General features: G+C 42.3%; 1 protein-coding gene across 1 annotated transcript; it reads left to right on the forward strand.

Annotated features, from left to right (window-relative positions):
• Positions 1–3,360: 3,360 nt before the first annotated feature.
• LOC128302488 (ras-like protein family member 11B) lies at positions 3,361–10,292 on the forward strand. Its single transcript, XM_053039322.1, has 4 exons — positions 3,361–4,778; positions 7,910–7,966; positions 8,110–8,183; positions 9,573–10,292. Exons 1-4 carry the CDS (start codon positions 4,691–4,693, stop codon positions 9,999–10,001), a joined length of 648 nt encoding a protein of 215 aa, XP_052895282.1. The 5' UTR covers positions 3,361–4,690; the 3' UTR covers positions 10,002–10,292.
• The last annotated feature ends 3,476 nt before the right edge of the window (positions 10,293–13,768 follow it).

Consider the following 13,768-nt stretch of genomic DNA (forward strand, 5'->3'; position numbering starts at 1 on the left):
AACTATACTCGTAAATCCATAGATATTAACCGTAAAGTCTTTAACATAAAAGTACCTGTTAAGCGTTACTCACTTTTGATGGTAATCCATTGTTAATTGATGGTTGTGTGTTAACACCCAGATTTTTTTTTTGTAATGGTTTGTAACAAATCCATCTTGTCTGCTCTCGTTTCTATTTTTTTATATTAACATAATGGTAATTGTAAAACAGTTCAAATTTTTAAGTTTTACCAGAAATACATAAATAAAGACAAAATAAGCTCATCTTTTCTGTTACTCCCATCAACATTTCATTTAGCTGCAAATAATCTAATAATAATTATAATTAATAATAATATTAATAATAAATATAACCAATATTAATTAGAATTTATAATAATAATTTCATTATTATACTATTTTATTGCAAAAAGAGTTTAAATTAAATTTTAGCTTGTGATTTTTCTATTAAGTATTATTATTGACAATAAAAATTCTTTATCCGGGTCAACCAGTGTTTTCATACTATTTGTACAAATAAAAATAAAAATTATGACGCCATATGGTAAATAAAAGTGTGTATTTCACTTGAATGGTTAATCGGACAGCTCTTAACAATTCATTTTCTGTACGCAAGTAAGTGATTGCATGATAATTTGTTGCTTTATACCATGGGTCTGACTTTGCCAAGCTTTTGTTTCAATGTTCTTCTACAAACATTTGTCGTTTGTTGTAATAGTAGTTTCCCAGCAGGCAAGACTACCACCGGCAAGATTTCCGGCGACCAATCCAACCGAATCCACCGATATAACAACAGAAAGATAACAAAATCTGCCAATGAAAGTAAAGTTCCCAGAAAGCACTCGACGCCCGAGATTCGTTTGTTCCGGGCGTTCGTTCGACGCTCAGTCGAAGTGTAAATAATTACTCAGCGTTCCTACCCTGTGGCAGCGTTTGACAAAGTGCTTCTTATTGCAAAGTTTCTGTTGTGGTTAATGGTACGGTCGTTGGTGGGCCGGGTTGCTTTCGATAAACGTGCCATCTTAACGCTCCCTGCACCGAATAAACCGACAAACTTAATTGTTTTTGCTGCTGCTAGCACCTCCGGCATTAGGACTCGGATTGTTCATGGCAATAAGTGAGAGCAGAAACCCTACGAAGCAGCAGTGCATGGTGGGGAAGAACAACCTCGATTTTCACAAAATGAAAGACCATTTTTCATTTTCTACATCCCCATCTGTGGTACCTTTAGCAAAGTCCAGCCGTGTATCACCAGTTATGGTTTATCGGCAGCGAGTTCTTTTCGTTCGATCATTCATTCCGTCCAGCGTCGGTGTGCTGGTGCAGTCTTTTTTTTCTTCTTCGGTTTCTTCTTCAATTTTCCACTTAAATTGTACACGCTGCACATAACAAATATCCATGGTCTGCGGTTGAACAGTTTCGGTTTCTATTGATTTGATCGGTCGGGCTTTTGAGTGGGTGGTGGGCAAATTTCAAAGACGAAGAAAATGGCCAACCCGAGCTGAAACCAGCTGGCTACGGGTTCGAAAATAGTTATGAACAATTGGTACGGGATCGTGATGAAACGCAAAGTTCAATACCACTAACCGCAACCGTTCGTCGTGAAAGCATGCGTAAAGTAAAATGCGAAAAGTGATTTATGATCCACAAATGAATTCAAACGCAAATAGAGTTCCACCATTTACTCGTCTACGCGATAAGGAATGGTTCGTCTATGGTCTAGGGAAAAGGCTATAGCATTGATTGACTCGATGATTGGTTGATTTGTGACTTTGGAATAAACAACATCGTCGTTTCTGTACCAAGGACATAAATAAAAACAACTATTTCGAATTTGGAATGCAAATCAAGAGTAAAGAGATTATTTTACTTTCTTAAATAATTTAAGCAAGATATTAAAGTAATGTTTCGCAGTGATAGAGTTTATATTTCGCTGGTACATCTTACATAAGCTTAGATCAACGTGAGCAGCAAACACCAGTCCAATCACTTCCAATGTTTACCCATTTCCCCTAATCAGTCAACAACGCCACGACCTTCAACGATCAACTAATAATTAGCTCAAATCCACCACCGCCACCTGCATTGTAATCGGCAGTGTAAATAAATCACATTATTCCCTACGCCTTTACAAGCAAACAATGATGGCGCAATGAAGGAATTTCTATTTCAGCCGGTACGGGCATGCTCCGACGCACGTTCACGCGCTGCGGCCATCGTGAAAATAAACACGATAAATAACCAGCACTGGAGGCTGATTCGACGGCCATCTTTACCCACTCGTGGGGGGGGGGGGAAGGGGGGGTAGGGGGAATACCAGTCTCATCCGTCCAGGATTTGTTTTCCCCTTCCCCCGGGCCCTGGCCGGGTGAAACGATGCCGATGTGTGGAATCTTAACTCGAAGTAATTTACCTTGGGTGTGTTGTTCTTGCTTTACTGTTTATCATCTCCCAGACGGCGGTGACCGCCGGGCAGTTTATTTCCCACGCGGGCGTTTGTTTTTTTTTTTTGTTTTTTGCTCGTTCGCCTCTCAATTGCCCGTTCGCTATCCAGATGGTTGCGTTTCGAGATGCCAAACAAATGGCCGACACCCTACCCATAGTGAAGTTATTTTTAAATGTTTCACTCTCGTGCGATCGGGTCCGCACGTTAAGGGTGAGTAGCCGTGCTAATGCGGAGGTAGATCGTTACCACGTTCAAGTGTTTTTTTTCTTTCTGTTGCAGTATATTAATTGCTCAAATATGAATATACGCAAATCTGATGAGAATTGTTTATAGTTTCTTGCTGCGTAAGTTTAAAAAAACCTGAAAAATTTCCTCACGAAAATATTCTAAGCCATTGCTGTTTTTTTTTCTTTAGTTATCAAATGCTTCAGGAACCTTTCAAAGTGGCATTTCAGAAAACCTTCTTGGAGAATAGCTCATACTTGAAATACAGTCATAACCTTAATTCATTACCAGTTATGGACACAACATTTTAAAAAATTTTAAACTCTCTATAGCTCTCAGTAGCAAGGACTACTAAAACAATAAGAAAATAGTTTAAATTATAGAGAATACATATAATTTTCGCTAATTTCTTAGCATTTTTTATTATTCTTTCATTCTGCTAGCACTTTACCAAACAAAAGACCTGATTAAAATGCGCATAAATTTGACCAATGTAAACAACGTTAGTGCTCCACTGTGTGTACCTTTGAGCACCACGATCACGGCCTAAGTGGCAAGAAACGCTCAGCACGATCGTTCTCGGTAGTGGTGAATTTTCGCCCACCGAAGAAAGACGCATGATCTTTCGCGAGGCACAAGACATCGACATTACCGTGGCCCATTAGTCAAGTGCGGTGCGATCGCGTGATGGTGTTTCGTTTAAAACTGATTTTCCATCCACAACGGTGAAACAAAACAATATCATTCAATCGAAAGAAATGCTATAGGTGTTTCTATGTTTTATGGGTAACAAAGCCGTTAGTTTGGGGATAAAAAACCCTCCCTTAGATCGCTACGAACAAGAGCAAAAAGCTGTTGATTCGACGAGCGACTGTTGACAGAGTATACTAATTGGAAAACCGATTCCAAACTAAAGGTGCAAGGTGTGTGCGCGGAAAGCGAATATTGTGCGCGATTTCCGGTCGAATTTCAAGTTTGCGTAGTGTGGTAAAGGGAACGTACAGCGGGCATGTATGAAATTTGCTGTGTCAATGGCACCGAGGCCCAGAATTGTGCATAAAATTAAGGTACACATCCGGTGACAGCATTACGCACTCTCGCATTCGCTCGCACCACAATGGTTATTTTCCGGTCAGTTTATTTGTGTGCGAAGCGATTGCGACCGTAGGTGCCCTGGAGGGCGAACGAAATCGTCGTACCGAGTATATGGCGTGTTTCCGTTTTCCGCCCGAGCTGCGCCCCACACAATGTCCCCGTGTCCCGCCCGGGGAGGGGGGGAGATGAGTGTAAAACAATTAAATTTTCATGCTGGTGATGCGCTGTGATGTGGAAATCAGCTTCGTCCGTGCGGTTTGTGGAGTGAAAACAACGGTGTGAAAATGGTTGCACACTTTGGCGAAAATTAAAACCAGGAAAAACCAAAAAACCCTGTCCTGGGTGCGTGGCAGCGGGCGGGCGAGCGGAGAATAAAATCAAACACCAAACAAAGTCAGCAAAGCCACCGCGTGTGGTGCCGTGTGTGTGCGGGATATTCCCGTCCCGCTTCGTAGAACAGGGAAAATCAACACTGCACACTGAACACACGGCGAAAATGAAAACGAATTTCCTTTCGCTACAATACGTGCAGGTCGGATGCTGGGTGAAATAGCGCGTGCAGTGGATGGGCTGGCGACTGAACCGCAGTGTGTGTGTATGTGTGTGTTCGCCGAGAAGATTCCGACGCTCACGCAACGGCATTGTCACCGTTAAAGGGCGTGCCTTTGTTTGCATGCTGAGGTTAATACATTTAATGCTTCATTAAACAACAACTGATTGCTGCTGGTTGCAAAGCCACAAACCTGTTTATTGGAACGAAGGGAGCCGCCCACCTATCAACCGCTCCCAGCCCACCTGGCAATCGGGGGCCCGCTGGAAATCAAACCGACCGAGCGCGGGTGTACCACCGAGCAACGGTCTGCTATTCCGTGCCCGATTTGTACTTGTTATATGAGGGTTTGTGTGTGTTTGGATTAGTTCATCATGACCACCAGGGGTATTAGAAGGAAAAAGTCGTACTTGGCGGAAATCAAGGTGGCCGTCATCGGAGCACCGTGTGTTGGGAAAAGTGGTAAGTGCTGTGTGGTAATCATAGGATTTGTGCAAGTTTGTTGCTCTATATGGGGAGTTGTATAGCTTAACTTATTAAAATTCTGCGCGATTTGAGATGGAACCGAACGCTTTTACTTAAAATCCGTTGAAATATTCGATCACTTCGAGCTATACAGAGCGATCGATGTGGGATAATTGGGAAATTTAGTACACTAATAATCGCCCAACAGTCAATGGCCGGACTAGCGCAAAGTACGTAAGCAACGACGATGACCAGAGCTATGTAGACGTCAGCGCACGAATCGTTTACAGCTGTCTAAGAAATTAGTCTATCGTTCAGCTGTCACCTTTGCTTACCAATCCCGTCAATTACTGTCTCGTTTCCGGCCGTGTGCTCCTTAACCAGTTGAATTTACATTCCTCTCAATGCTTTCCAACTGGCCGGAGGTTTAATGCAGGCGTCAATGGTATTTTCGGTTTTCCACCAGCACTCGTATAATCTCCCCCTTTTAGCTCCCCCCATTCGAGGGGACAGCGAAGACATTTTCTTCCAAGTTGAATAACGCGCCTCAGCAACATCGCCAACAATGTGTTCCGATACGGTGTGGGTCGAATCTTGAGGAGGCAAAAATAAAACACCTGCATACCATCGTGCCGTGTGATGGCTGTGGTCGATATGGACTATAACTTCTTGACCCAGGCTTTCAATCATCACCTTCTGGACAGATTTGAAACGTTCAACAGCCGACTTCAAGGCAATGTGCTGCTCGTCTCCTTAAACCCTGTTCGCTGTTCACGGTCATTGGTGATCTCGTGTTCACACGATATACACGTATATGATCCGAAAATATCTCACGCCTAAGTGTTCCTTCTACCGGTTGAAACGACGATCGGCAGTCAAGAGTAATGGCATGAAATGAAAACCTCCCAACCGAGACTAAAAGAACTAATATGTAAGGATAAGCTAATTTCAAATGAGCGTGAGATGAATATGGTGGTTGATAGTACGAAAGATGATTCTGTACATGCATGGAAAACTGTTTTACACACCATTCTACAGGGCTCAGAATAAATCATTTGGTTGGGCACAATATTATAATTCCAGTTAATTGTAATAATCAACATCGCAGCCATATCTTTTCACTACCAACATCCTTTTTTTCCCGCGTAGAATGTGACAAATTTACGATCTACCAGACAAAAATGATCTGTTTATTGGTAGCCACAGTGTTGATGCGTTAATTTGTGGGGATTCTGTGTGTATCCTTCCCCCCCATAACGGTTGATTGGTGTTGAATTATGTGCGTACCGGTTTGGCACATAATTTGACAATCATGTCACTCGAAACAGGCGTCATATTCATCTCAAGCTTACACTTTCCTTTATGGACGCGATCGTCTCATAAATGACACCAGACATTCGCATGGGTTCGAATTTCTTCGTTTGTCCAATGAAGCAGTCGTAAATTTACGGGGTCCACAAATACGACAATATTACCGCACACTATAAAACGACCATTAACCTCTAGCGGGGTTGTGTTGATTGCCCGTTTAGCGCAGGGATACGTTACACGAAGCGGTTGCAACCGTGCAGGGGAATGTCGCGCTGCTCTGCTCTTTCACTTACGTCGGCTGTTTTTGGAAGGAAGTCAAACTAAACATGATGACATGCCGCGTGCAACATCATGTAAGAGCGGTGACGAATGAGATCGACAGCTGCATCTGACGATGAGCGTTATTAATTTAACGCTTCCTTCATCATCGTGAATAGTCTTTCACCTGACGCAGTGATATTCTACAGACGTTTCTTAGATCTCGTTGAGTACATTGATTTGACGGTGCTTAATGGTTGCGTTACGTTTCCTTTCCAAAGCAAGAACACGCAAGACGAGCAGAGAAGGTGTAGTGTGAAGGATCACAGGACCATTAAAATAGTGCTACAGCTGATGGTTAATGCAAGAGCAAAATTTGTTGTTCAAGAAATTGCAGCCGTTGTATTAAATTGTGATTTACAAATTTGCTTGCAGTCGACTTGCAGGCGGTGATCTGATGAAACATAATTTGTTTGTTGTAGTATGTGGCCGTTGTTGGAGAGAAAAAAAAACTTGATAAATATTATTTTTTCACTAAAATATTTATCAATCAACATTCACAAATCTTCCTGTGACGGAAGCGCCTTTTTAGAAAGCGATAATAGAAAGAAAATACGCTAGTTAAACCCTGTCTTGTTCAACAATCCTCTTCAGGCTTCTTCTCGGTAAATTGATCATACTGGAATAATAATTCCCATCCCACACAAAAATTCGTTTTGATCTCTGGCGGAATAGCCAAGAAGAATAGCATAGCCAACATTGCTAAAAAAATCCAAAAAACCCCAACAAATGTCCGTTTGCCGTGTGCCCTTGCTCAGGTTTCTACATCAAACATGCAAAAATTCGCCTTCGATTTATACATTATTTGCGTAACAGAGCAAAGATCTGCAACCAAACCGATTGGCCTGATGGAATACCTTATCCCATCATCCTTGGTTCCTGTAGGGTTGTTCAAGACAGCTTCGGTGTTCGTTAATGCCGTACACATCATTATCATTTTCGCTAGTGGCTATGTTACCGGTAATTGGCTCATTGAATTATGCGAACCATGGTTCGGCATGCAAGAATTTCCCGGCCCGTTCTTTGGGCTTTGCTTTATGTTTGCTCCTTGACTTCGGATTTCAACAAAGCAAGAGCGAAATAGAGGAAATAATTTGTGATTCAGTTCGCTTCTCAAGATATTCTGTCTATATTAGCTTAACAGATGATTTAGGATTTTTTCGATTGATGTTTCTACCACCGTGCATCCGAGAAGTTGGCTTTTTTTGTGTGGAAAATTCGTCTTTGAATTAATGATTTCGGAAAAAAGGAAATATAATTTTCCGATAGAACTATACAGCATCACTGCCAATTAACGAAGGTGATCCCAAGTGTACATTTTGGATTGAATTTGTTTCGTTTGTCTGTCATATTGACTTTGGAAAAATAGCAAATTTAAATGTTGATTAACACCACAACGTCTAATCAAAAGAAGCATGCATTTTTCAAAAATGTTTCAGTTGAAAATGCTCATTAAAGTTTATCTTATTTTATTCATGGATTTCTTTCCTTATTTCCAGCATTAACCGTACGATTTCTCACCAAACGATACATTGGGGAGTATGACCATCAGGCAGGTAATTACAACTGACGATTGTGTGTTTCAAACTTATTGTTTTGTACTGATTTTAATTCGAATATTTTCTTCATTGTTTCTATTTTCTTCCTCAATTAATTGTGATTTTCGCATTATTCTTTTGTAACCGGCGACCGTCCTAAGAGAACCGGCACAAATACGAAATCATGGTCGATGGAGAAGCTGTCCTGTGTGAGATATGGGATACATGCCCAAAGGTAAAATCAAATAAGGTTCATTTCGCTAACAATAGGTTCGAAACTTCATGTAATCAGGTATCCCAGCCAGAGGAACGTTCATGCAAAACCCATCGAAGCAACCCATGCATCCGCATAGCTGACAAGCACAGGGCAAATGAATATCGTAGCAGTCTCATCAAGTTCAGGATAGTTTCCATGGCGCTCGGTAACTTTGTGTGCCAATCTGTCAATCTCGTGCTCAAGTTTGCTGTCTTTGTTTGACTACACATCACCGCGCGGTTCAATGGAGAATGACGCGAAGATAGATGGCGGGCAGGAAACTGCCACCCGGGTTGGGTTATCAAGCGTACCATCGAATCAGCAATTAGTGCAAGGATTGATGGGAACGATAATTACCCTCTCGAGTACACTCTACCAAGCAATCAGCGGCGAGGACGGTGGATCGGAGGTGTTGCTGCAGTCGTTATTACCAATACGGGAGCGGTTGGAACGAGTGATGCTACAAATCGAGTCTCAAGAAGCAAAAGTTCATTGTTCTTCCGCCAGGTGCAACCGGACGGCGATGGCGGACCGGTCTCAACGGGGCAAGACTTCAAGGAATGAACCCAGCAACGTCACCACCGGGAACTTTGCACCACCAAGTTCGTCAACGGAGCGGGAAGCTAGACTGCATGCTGATGCGAGTTGCAAAAGCGCAACAAATCTTGCAACAAACGGTGATCCATCGTTCGTCCCACCGACTGGATGGCGTGAAATCACAAACCTCGATAGTTACATGGCCGAAACGAGTGGAGAGTTGGACGAAGATACGGAGCTCACGGATGCAACACTGACCGAGCCGTCCTTCAAAGTCTCGAATCGAACGCATACAATTGATCGGAAAAGGCCCAATTTCGAACGAACGTTCGATCCGACACTAGCGCAAAGCAGTCCAATCGTGCCGGGAGATGTAAGAAGCAAGAAACCCGGTCAAACGTTTACAATTTCGAACTCAAAGCGCATGGTGGACGAATTGTTAAAGGGCCCGAATCTGGCAGGAACGTTCGCTATACGAGAAACGAGCAATTACGCGCTAGCGGACGGAACCTTCCAGCGCAATACGAAAACAATTGCAGGCCCGGATGCATCCGTGCTGGCCAAATGCACGGAGCCGATGCTGCTACCAGACCCCGCGAGAATGGCCTTTCTTTCGCGAACGAACATTCTACCGAGCGCACCGCCCGAACAGGAAACTGACAACCGTCAAGTTGCATCCGGTTCTCCAAGGAACGAAAACTAAGCTGACGGATGTCGCCATTTGTTGCATGCTACCGATTAAAATTTATCGTTAAACGAGAATATTTTGAATATAACTGCTTGTTTTTTTCTTAGTAATGGAATTTTAATTTCCTTCTATTTTCTTTAAAGATTGAAGAAAACGCGGAAGCCCTCTCGTTAACCGCCGGTTCCGAGACGGTACAGTGGGCGGATGGGTTACTGCTCGTCTACTCCATCACAGATCGCGATTCCTTTAACTTTATACGCAAAGCGAAGGAGGAGCTGGCGGGCGATATGCCCGTCGCGCTAGTTGGCAACAAGGTGGACATGGTGCATCTCCGTCAGGTTAGCACGGACGAGGGTGAAATACTGGCGAAAGACTTTGAGTGTAAGTTCTTCGAAATATCGGCCGCCGAACATGTGTACCAGGTGGCGGAAGCATTCCTCGAGCTGTGCCGTGAGGTGCTCACGGGAAAGCGGAAATCGAAGCAGAGCTTCATTGACAAGATAGACCGCATGCTGAGCGGTTCGCGAACGTACAACCGTGGGAAGAGTGATAGCATTTCCCCGAAAGAGTAGCGCGTTTCGGCGGTGCTGTGATAAGGTGTGCACGGCAATAACTTTTTGTGCAATTACGCTGAAACTTTAAATTGCCTAATTGATTCAGTACGCACCACACGCTTGTGTGTGTTTCTTTTTTGTCACGTTTCATGTGAAACGGCACATTGGCTCATGGTAATATTAAACGCTCAGCTCGGGGAAAGGAAAAGTTGCCTCCTGTTTACCTTTGCCACAGATTGATTGAATACAGTATCGAAAATTAATTACTTTTAACACTGAAACTGAACGCAACATGTAAAGGAATTGTTGGTCGGAAAAAATAAATATTATAAAAATTAAAATAAACTTATTTGCCGCGCACGATTTGTTTGACTGCCGCGTGCAACGACCCGCATTGACCCGTGGTAAGAAACATGGTTTTGTAGCACTATCGGTGGAGGCGCCAGGTGGCTTATGGGAAACTCTCATTCCCCAAACTGGAATAAAGTTCTTTTCGGTTGAGTTGATAGGAAAAAAAAGATTTAACAGATTGCAAGGCACAAACAAAAGCGAGTGTAGCACCCAACCGCAAGAAACCACGATTTATCAATCGAATGGACACACACTCGAGTTGCCGAAGTGGAAACGCGTCACGCATTGACCTGAAAATTTATTTCAATATGCTTGCCTGTTTCCCCTTGCATTGAACCCGTGCCTGACCGACGCGTCACGCGGTGCTTTAAAGTGATACTCACGTACCCTGATTGGCGCTTTTCCACACAGACAATAAACTGCAATTGAAGCGTTAAAAAAATAGTGGTGGTTACGGTGGGTTGGAATATAAAAATAATCACAATAAACAGCGCACCACCGCACCGGCAACACGTTTGCACGCTCATCAATACGGTGAAGTGCCCGGGTGACGTTGAAGCAATTTCAGACGATGCCAAATGGGATCTAGTAGGATTGAAATTTTCCACTTCTAATGGAGTGAAAATATTGAATAATTTATGGACTGCGACTCACAACAAAATAAATTGCGTGTAGTATCAGATTGAAACAGGGCTGCGCAAAAAAAAACCCGGGTTTTTGGCAATCCCCGGGTTGGGCGAAAGACAGTTTTGCCAAACGCGCCTGGTAAAGAAAAACACCAACCGAGCAAAACCGAGCGTGTGTATGTGTGTGTGTGTGTGTGTGGTTGCCTTGGAAATTGATAGCTTTGCTATCGTTTCGGTGGCTTTTTGGTGGTGGTGGTGGTGGTGCAGTATGGTTTAACGTTATATTATGCATAACCAGAATGTGAAAATTATACCACAGCAATAATAAAATCAACTGGAACCTCCGGTGTTACGGTGGCCGGCCTATCCGTTACGGTGTTGTGCCAGTGTCTCTGGTTTTGCTTAAATTGGATGAGTTTTAAATATTTTATTTTATATTTTATTATATGCTTTAACCGCACACCGCTGCCGTTTGATTGCAGTTCGCCGAGGTCCGAACATTGCTCAAATGGTTCTGTTTCACTATAGCGAGGTTTACTTAATGAAACTAAAATTTAAAAACTATTTTTCCTATACATCTTAGAGATTCTTGGATGCAGCATATGGTAACAAAATTCTATTTTCCAGGAAGAAAATGCTCCACGAGCTCATGTTGTGTGAAGGGGAGCTAACACCTATTTTTATGCGCCAATTTAACTTACATCTGCTCGTTGTAATTAAATAGAGCACTTTAATTACAAAAAAGTTGCAATTTTTCAAAACAAAAGTAAATCAATTTGAAGAGAAATTCGCTCCCCATTCACTCGTATTTCCCTAAGTAATCTAATTCAACTAGAAACGAAGCCATTGCTTAAACTAGCCCAACTTCACAATAGAATTATTGAGAAATACGCAATTTCCTCGTAAAAGTAAATTAAAAAGAGCTTCATCGAAAAGAATAGCTCCAAATGTGGGGAATAAAATCCGAAACTCTTAATTCGATTCGCCATTTCTGGGATTCTATCCCTGCGTATTAACTTATTTCCTCGCGGAAACGCAGCACATCAATGCAGCCCAGTGCCATTGCATGATGAAAAGGAAAGCCAAGCAAATATTTGCCAAAACCCATTTTTATGTTGTTCGCTGTGAAATTTAATAAAAATATGCACACTTCCTTTCATTTTTTTTTCTCTCTTTGTTAGTTTTGTTGTTTTGTTTTCGTGGCTTGGCTTGGCTGGATCTGGATGACCAACAAAAGGTTTCGTCGCGTTGTTCCCGCTGTACTGTTCTACTATTATATCCAATAAATACGCATGGCCGAGCAGCTGAAAAAGCTATCCGGCCACCCGAGTTCCGAAAGCTGTTGTTACTCATCCGGTACAGGACGTCGTCCATCCGGGGGCCGGTTCCGTTAACCATCCATCGTTACCGCGTTTTCTTGTACAAGTACCTGTTTTGTCGTGCTCTTCTTATTTTTCCCTTTCTCGTTGTGCCAAACGTATTGTGCCATTTTTCAGGGCTTTTTATTCACACTTCTCTGTGCGAGGCATGCATCTATCAGCATATGCGCTTTTACTTTTGCTTTTGTTGGCCCGGGTTGATGCAGATGTCATTCCGCAGCCATCATATCCTGTCAATGACAACATAAAACATTTCGCTGATTTTGATGGTGCCGCACACGACGCACCGTGCAGGGAGACAGTTCGGACGTTCGCCACTAGATTGTTCGTGGTGGTTGTTGAAATGGTCATTTTCGTTCCATTTTTTGTTCCTGCAAGCTGCTTTTTTGTTTACGTTTCGCTATCGGTACATGTACGTCCTCAGCGTAGATGAGAATTGTTTGTCTGCGTTGTCTCCGGCGGAAAGCCATCGTAAATAAATTATGAAATCAACGCTTTCAGGAACAGTTGCAATAAATGGAGCAGGCAAAAACTTTGCGCTTTCGCATTTAAGCTGGTGCGCTCGGCAGCTATAACCCAACCCCCTGGCAAGCCTCATCGGTCATTATCATGCGCGTGTGCGCGTACGTCATGTTAGGCGGTTTTTCAATGATTGGGCAGGGTTTCGGAATGAGTGATCGGGATACGGTTTGTTTTTTTTTGTTTTGTTTGCTTTGGTGCGCGTGAGTTTCCCATTGCACGAGATAACGCATAATTTTTATTTCATTCGGCATTGGAATGAACATCAAAAATGTATGTGCCATGAAAATAGATGTCTTCAATGAATAATTCTGGACGAAGCTAGTCATGACCCGATGCAATGGGTAGCTTTGGCTTTAGTGTTTTTTTTTTTGTTACCAATTGGGGTTTTTGCGTGCGTGCATGCATGAATTGTAATTGCCTCACGTTTTTAGGAATGCAAACAATATTAGCATTGAATTAGTAAAAAAATGTCATTTGCAGGTTTAATAAAAATATCTGTGTGACGGTTAGATATGAGGTTTAACACATACGCAGTTCAATATTTTTAACAGTTGATAATGAAGTTTTGAATGAGGTTGATAATGAAGGTAATGATAATGAAGATAATGAATTTGGCAATGATAACTTTCAACAACAATTTCTAAAAATCTCGTAGTCTGCTCCATATACACTTTAAAACTTTCTTTCAAGAATTCTCAGTTATTTAAAAGCGAGATGCATTATTGATTCATTATGCAGCAGCAAAAGCAGTTGAAGGGGAAATTTATCAAAAATCATAACAAACTACCGAGATCAATTTAGAACAATAAAAACCTTTTTTTCTTATTTGCCTTAATATTGCACAATAAACTTACTGAGCTGTTAAATTTCCAAAACCGCGCAACTACGAATCCGCTTATATCAGATA

This window comes from Anopheles moucheti, chromosome 3 (genome assembly GCF_943734755.1).
Source record: "Anopheles moucheti chromosome 3, idAnoMoucSN_F20_07, whole genome shotgun sequence".
NCBI classification, from domain to species: domain Eukaryota; kingdom Metazoa; phylum Arthropoda; class Insecta; order Diptera; family Culicidae; genus Anopheles; species Anopheles moucheti.